This window comes from Plasmodium gallinaceum (assembly GCF_900005855.1).
Source record: "Plasmodium gallinaceum strain 8A genome assembly, contig: PGAL8A_v1_42, whole genome shotgun sequence".
Classification (NCBI taxonomy): Eukaryota; Apicomplexa; class Aconoidasida; order Haemosporida; family Plasmodiidae; genus Plasmodium; species Plasmodium gallinaceum.
In genome coordinates this window covers 378757-385881 of record NW_021628349.1, presented here as the reverse complement: position 1 = coordinate 385881, position 7125 = coordinate 378757, and the positions used below count along the sequence as shown (strand labels likewise).

Below are 7125 nucleotides of genomic sequence, written 5' to 3'. Positions count from 1 at the left end.
TGAAAGTAAATAAAAAAATACAAGTTAAAGAATCATTAATTGTAACTAAAAAACAAAATGAACAAAATACATAAAAAAAAATAAAAACAAATAGCATATTATAAATAACACAAATTAAAAAAAAAAAAAAAAAAAAAGGTTTCTAAAGAAAAGATAAGGAAAAAAAAAAAGAAATAATGATAAATAAAAATAAAATTATAAAATTATATTGTTATTTCTTTTTAAAGTATTTATGATAAATCTAGATATACATAAAACTTCTCGTTTGTTTTTACAAGCATAAATAACAATATTACCTGAACTAAACAGTAGAGCAGTTTTAACTGAACTTTTATTATTTTTTTTGTAGTTTTCTAATGAATTATTTTTTATATTTTTTTCTAAATTATTTTGTTCAATTAATTTATTTAAAAGATTCTGGTCAATTTTTATATATATAATGTTATTAATATCAGTTAATATATTTTTAAATTCCTTATATTTATAAATTTTTGTTATATCAAAGTATTTTAATCTAATTTTAAAAACACATACAAATTGCTTAATGTTAAAATAATTCATATCAAATGTAATATCATCTCTAACCTTATAACGCCATTTTTGAAATCTATCAAATTTATATATGTCTTTTTTACTATATAACTTTTGACTTACTTTAGAATAATTATTCGCATGAAGATTATTACTTTCATTAATATTAATTATTTTATTTTCTTTAATTAACTTTTCATTTTTATTAAAACACACATCATTTATTTTTGCATCATTTTGCGCATGAATCTTATTTTTTTTTTCCCAATTTTGCTTTTCAAAATTTAAATAAATAGTATCCTTTTCAATATCCAAAAAATTAGTATCATTTTTTTTTTTTTTTTTTTTTTTTTTTGAATTAATAATACAATCATTATAATGTAGTTGCTGTATTTCACTTCCTTTATCTGAAGAAAATTCTTCAGAATTAATTAATTCTTTTGTTAATAATTCATTATTTTCATTTATTTTATCATTTTCAGAATAATTGGATATATTATTTTTATTAGAGAATTTCTTAATATTTTTCTTAATCACTAATCTATTAGTATTCTTATTGTTACTTCTACTATTTTTAATATTATATTTATTTACTAAATTATGATTATCTTTTAATACTTTTATTTTTTCACTTGTATTGTTTTTTAAAAAATTATCTTTTAAGTAAAATTCATAATTTGAAAATTTTTGTTTTATCTCTTTAATAATATTTTCACACAAATTAATTCTATCAAACACATCAGTTTCATTCATATTTGGATTGCTACTATTCAAATCATATATATTATCATTACATTTTTTTATATCATTATTTATAATATTTCCCGTTACGATATCTTCATTATTTATATTACTGATTTTATGTTCACTCAAATTTTCGTAAGAAGTTTCATCAGTAAGAAATTCATCATATAAATCTTGATTAAAAACTAATTTATCATTAAAATATTCACTACTTAAATTTTCATTATTAACATTTTCTCTAATAACTTTTTTTTCATTATTATGTTCATTTAAATCAATATTATGAATTGATTCTGAATTAAAATTTTTTGATTCTTTTAACTTATATTTATCTCTGCACGACTCTGAGTAAGAATTTTGTTCTTTTATATTTTTATTTTGATTTAAATAATACCAGAAAGTTTTATATTTAATTTTTTTAACTACTTTTATTAAAATTAATAAAATATTTCTTAATGTTAATGAGCCATGAATATGAATTGACCCATTTTTATGAATAAAGCACACAACATATGGTTTTTGAAAATAAATTTTTACTACATTTTTTCTAATTTTATAAGGTTGAAAATAAATAATACAATTATTTTTTTTTTTTTCAGTATATAAAGAATCATCTAAGTTTTCATTAAAAGAAGTGTCGTATATTATTTCTGTATTCTTAAATGATCTTGCTATTAATACTAAATCATGAATAGAAAAATGACACTTTAAATTCATAGATACCCATATATTTTTTATAAATATATTTAAATGAATAACGTCATCATATATTATATTATCATTAACTTTTAATAATTTTCTTAATTTTTCTTTTCCTTTTTCATTCATTGATTTTATCATATCACAATGAATATAATTATTTTCGTTATTTTCATCACAAAAGAGATTCATTTTTTATTATTTCAAAATTATATTCTTGTTATAACCAATTATTAAAAACATAAATAAATATATTTTAAAAAAGTAGTTACATATATATATATTTCTTTTTTTTCAAAATTTAGATAACAAAAATACCAAAATAAATTCAATAAAAAAAAAAAAAAAAACAAGTAAGCCTCTTATTTTTTCTATCTCATTATTTGCCATTAAGGGAAATGGCAAGCATTATTTTCCAAATATTGAGAAATATAAAATTTTTTGTTTAAATATATAAAGTTCTATCATCTTCAAAATATATTGAAGTTTTAATAGAATTAAAAGGAATATTTCATTTTTAAAAATTATTAAAATTTAAAAAAAAAAAAAAAAATAAAAATTTCAGGAAAATCTTTTTTTTTATATATATATATATAAATTTTTTTTTTTTTTTTTTTTTAATTTTAATAGTATTTTGTTCTAATTTTTTTCACAATAAAATTATAATATAAAAGGAAAAAAAAAAAAAAAAAAATGCATATCATTTTTAATACATATATACATTAATATATATTATTTTATTTTTAAAAATAAATTTACTAAAAAAAAAAAAATAGCGCAAAAATTTTTAGAAATTTTTACAATTATTTCTTCTATTATATATATGAAAATATATTATTTTAATGAAAGATTTTTACTTTTTTTTATTTTTATATTATTTTAGTATTTTTAATTATAAAGTAACTTCGATAACTAATTTTTAATGTAACAATGCCTCCAATAAAAAAGAAAAAGAAAAAAAAATGATATGTAATAAATGTATCTCTATTTATTTTTATATATTATTTTTTCTTGTTATACAAAATGTATAATTATAAAAAATGTACAAAAAAATGCTTTATTTTTAAAGCCATTTCAGTTGAGATATAAAAAAATTAAAAGTATAAATTTAAATACAGAAAAGCAAATTAGTGACATTGTATTATATCCATTAAATAAAAAAGTGTTAAAGAAAAATAATTTTTGTAATAATGGTGAAAATAAATACACTAAGGGATATAGGAAGTCTCTTTTTAATAATATTTGTTCATTGATAAATGTAGAGAATGATGAAAAAACAAGAGAAATAGAAGAATTAAAAATAAACCATAATTTAGCTATTAACGATTTTTCTAGTAGCTCTTCAATCAGTTCAATTGAAAGGCAAGAAGTAATACAACTAATAGAGGCTTATTGGTTGCTAGCATTAAAGAATGAATTTTTCTTTAAATTTTTAAAAAAAAAGAAAAATTTGATTTTCAGCATAAGTTCTGGTGTTGATTCTTTATCTCTTTTGTATTCTTTTATTTTTATCATTTATAAAATATTAATAACAATAGCATACAAAGATGATAATTATATTTCTTTATTAAATAAAATAAATAATGTATATTCTTATTCATATGAAGATATTAGCAACTTAATTTCAAAACCTAATTTTCAAACTAATTTTTTTTTTTCTATTTTAAAAAATATTACTGTTTTATATTGTAATCATAAGACAAGAATAGAATGCAATAAGGAAAAAGTTTTTTTAAAAAATATTTGCTTTCGGTATAATCTTAAATTTAAAACAAAATTACTTACAAAAAAAAGTATTGATAAATTAAAGAACAAAAATAAAAACAGTTTTTTATTGTTAGCAAGAATTTGGAGAAGAAATTCATATATAGATGTATCTGATGAAATTTCTAAGAAGAATAATATTGAAAAATTTAAAATATTAAAAAAAAATGAGGAAAAAGAAAATAATTCCTATGAGCTTAGAAATTTAGGAAAACTCATTAAATCATTTAATTATACTTATAAAAATTATATATCAGACATAGATAATTTTATAAAATTAACGAATAAGAAACATATGACAATTATTCTATTAAAAAATAATAATAAATCTTTTAAAAAAACTAATAAAATTCTAAATTTAATAAAATCTTTTGTATTTTTAGGGCATAACAAAAATGATAACAATGAAACCATTTTATTTCAACTGTTTAGAGGAGTTTTTATTAAAAATATTTCTGGTATTAAATTTTTAACAAATTTTAAAAATTGTTTTTTATATAGACCTTTTATTAAGTTAAATAAAATTTTTCTATATAAATATATGAAATACATAAATAAAAAATGGCTATTTGATAAATCGAATGAAAAATTATCTCCATCTAGGAATTTTCTTAGAAATATAGTAATACCTAATATTTCTTTCATATTAAAGGATAAAAGAAATATTAAAAATGATTTAGACACATTTTCAAAAAACGATATAAAGAATATTGATATTACTCATATTAATTATAATAAAGAATTTTTTGATAAAAATAATTGCAATAAAAATGTGAATGACACTAAAAGCAAATCATTAGTTTTAAATAATAATCTAAATACTACAAATGTTTTAGATGAAAATTCAGAATTAAGAATTTGTAATAACTATATATATCCATCTTTAGATAAAAGACTAAAAAATTTGCTTAATCAATCAGTTAATTTAGATAATTATTTAAATTATTACAACAGTATATTTAATATATATATAAAAAGTAAATATTATGATAATAACAGTACTATTAATAATATTTTTGTTAAAGAATATATGAATATGCAAAACAATTTATATAATTCTTTTTTTTTACAAGAAAATATAAATCATTTAATAAAAATTAATAAAATATTCTATCAACATAACTTCTTTTTAAAAATTTTTAATTTATTAGAATTTTTAGTTTTGCCTTCTAAATTTATTAGAATAGAAATTCTTTACAACATCATTAAAAAGTATACTAACGTGAGTTTAAGTTATAGTCGTATTGAAAAAATTTACCAAATATTATTTTCATTTGTTCAAAATCATTTAAAAGATACAGAATGTATAAAAAAAACAAAAGAAGAAAGTTCTTACATTACTTCAGAAGAAAAATTGATAGAAGAGAGAAAAAAAAAAATAAATAAAATAAAAAAGCATAATAAAAAAATTAAAATAGTAAATTTAAACTTACAATGTAAAATTCTTGTAAATAACAATTTTTTTCGTGTTTTAAATAGTACAGATGAAAAAAAAAAAAAAAAGTCTTTTCATTTTAAAGATAAAAGTTCTCATGTTTTTATTCATGATGATATATCAGCAATGATAGAAAGAATAAATAAAAAAAATATAAAAAAAGAGAATACCAATATATATTTATTAATTAAAAAAAGAAAAAAAAAGAAAAAAGAAAAATTTAACATACACATTCGTTATTTAAAAAAAGGTGATTTAGTTTTTTATGAAAAAAAACTTGTTAAGGTAACAAAATTTTTATCAAAATATAACATCCCATATATATATAAAATTTCATTACCTATTATAGAAATAACTAATTTTTCAAAAAATAATATAATATTTTTCTTTTTATTTAAAGAAATAAAAAATAAAAATTTTTGTATTCGTGAATTCATTCAAAAAAAAAATATGAAAAATCATTTTATCTACAGTATAAGATTTTTAAATAATAATATGTAAAATATTTTTTCTCTTTTTTTTAAATTATTCCAATGTTAACTTTATATATATATATATATATATATATATTTTTTTTTTTTTTTTTTTTTTTTTTTTTTTTTTTACAATGTGTTGATAGTGTGTTTTTATTATAAACTTATTTTATCTTTAAATTTTATTTTATTTTCTTCAAAAATTTTTTTTTTTTTTTTTTTTTATATATTTATTATTTTATATAGTTTATATAAGAACTTTAATATTTTATTATTTTTTTTTGTTATAATTCTTTTTTTATGAAATATTTATATTTGAAATAGTATTTTTATAATAACGAACCTTTAAACATTTTAATTTTTGATAGATGTTTATTATTAAAAATATTTTAATTTAATTATTATCTTTATTATTTTTTCTTTTTTTTTTGTTATCATGAATGAGTTAAATGAAAACAAGAAAAATGAGGAAATAAATGAGACCATAGAACTAAATATTAACAATATAGCTAATAAATTAGCAAATATATTATATATAACAAGTGTTTCAATGAAAGAAAATTTTCAATTAAGAAATAATTTACACTATGCAAAATTTATAAATGATATGAAATCATATTGTGTTAATTTAATTCAATCAATTAATAATTTAAATAGTAATTTTCATAATTTAACATGTTTACCTGTTCATTCAATTCCTAGAAATCCATACAATAATATTCAAGATCCCAATACAATTACAAGTAACATTAGTGTTGATGATTTAACAGATAAAATTAAAGAAAATAAAAAATTGATGAATAGTTTTAATTCAAAATATAAAAAAATAAATTTTAACGTTTTAAAGCCAATTGAAAATTTTAATGATTATGTAAAATCAGCCTTAAATAATATTGAACATATTAAAATGCCATTCAAATATGAAGAGAAAAAAACATATGGAAATGTTTTATCAGAACGATTAAAAGATAAGCAAAAAGATTTTGAACATCTAGAACTTTATATTGCTAAAATAAATTATGGTATTTTTTAAATTTTAACCAATGAAAGCAAACAAAATAAGTTACCTTTTTTATTATATTTTTAATAAATATATATAGAATATAAAAAGTAATAATATTAAGAAATAGAAAAGAAAAAGAATATTTTATTTATTTTTTTTTTTTATTTGGATATAAATACAATATAGAGATAATATATAAAATTAAAAAAAAAAAAAAAAAGGATTACATATAATTTAGTTTTGAAAAGTAAATGCATTTCAATAAAGATAAAAGTTTTTAATTAAATATTTAGTATAAAAATAGAATTTTATGAATTAAAATGACATAAAAAAAAAAAAAAGTACAAATTGAAAATAAAAACTATATACATCAATAGTTTTATTTGTATTTAAATTATTTGGATATATTTTAAATGTTTTAAATTATAAAACTTTTTTTTTTTTTTTTTTTTTTTTTTTTTTTAATAAAAAAAAAA

General features: G+C 15.9%; 3 protein-coding genes across 3 annotated transcripts; 2 read left to right on the top strand and 1 right to left on the bottom strand.

Moving 5' to 3' along the window:
- Positions 1-195: 195 nt before the first annotated feature.
- Positions 196-2166, bottom strand: PGAL8A_00061900 (conserved Plasmodium protein, unknown function; the record flags this gene model as incomplete). The annotated part of the gene is made up of 1 exon (XM_028674648.1): positions 196-2166. One exon carries the CDS (start codon positions 2164-2166, stop codon positions 196-198), a length of 1971 nt encoding a protein of 656 aa, XP_028530979.1.
- A 784-nt stretch (positions 2167-2950) lies between these two features.
- On the top strand, positions 2951-5674 carry PGAL8A_00061800 (conserved Plasmodium protein, unknown function; the record flags this gene model as incomplete). The annotated part of the gene is made up of 1 exon (XM_028674647.1): positions 2951-5674. The coding sequence occupies one exon, from the start codon at positions 2951-2953 to the stop codon at positions 5672-5674; it is 2724 nt and encodes a 907-aa protein (XP_028530978.1).
- Positions 5675-6082: 408 nt separating this feature from the next.
- Positions 6083-6679, top strand: PGAL8A_00061700 (conserved Plasmodium protein, unknown function; the record flags this gene model as incomplete). Its single annotated transcript, XM_028674646.1, has 1 exon — positions 6083-6679. One exon carries the CDS (start codon positions 6083-6085, stop codon positions 6677-6679), a length of 597 nt encoding a protein of 198 aa, XP_028530977.1.
- Between the last annotated feature and the right edge of the window lie 446 nt (positions 6680-7125).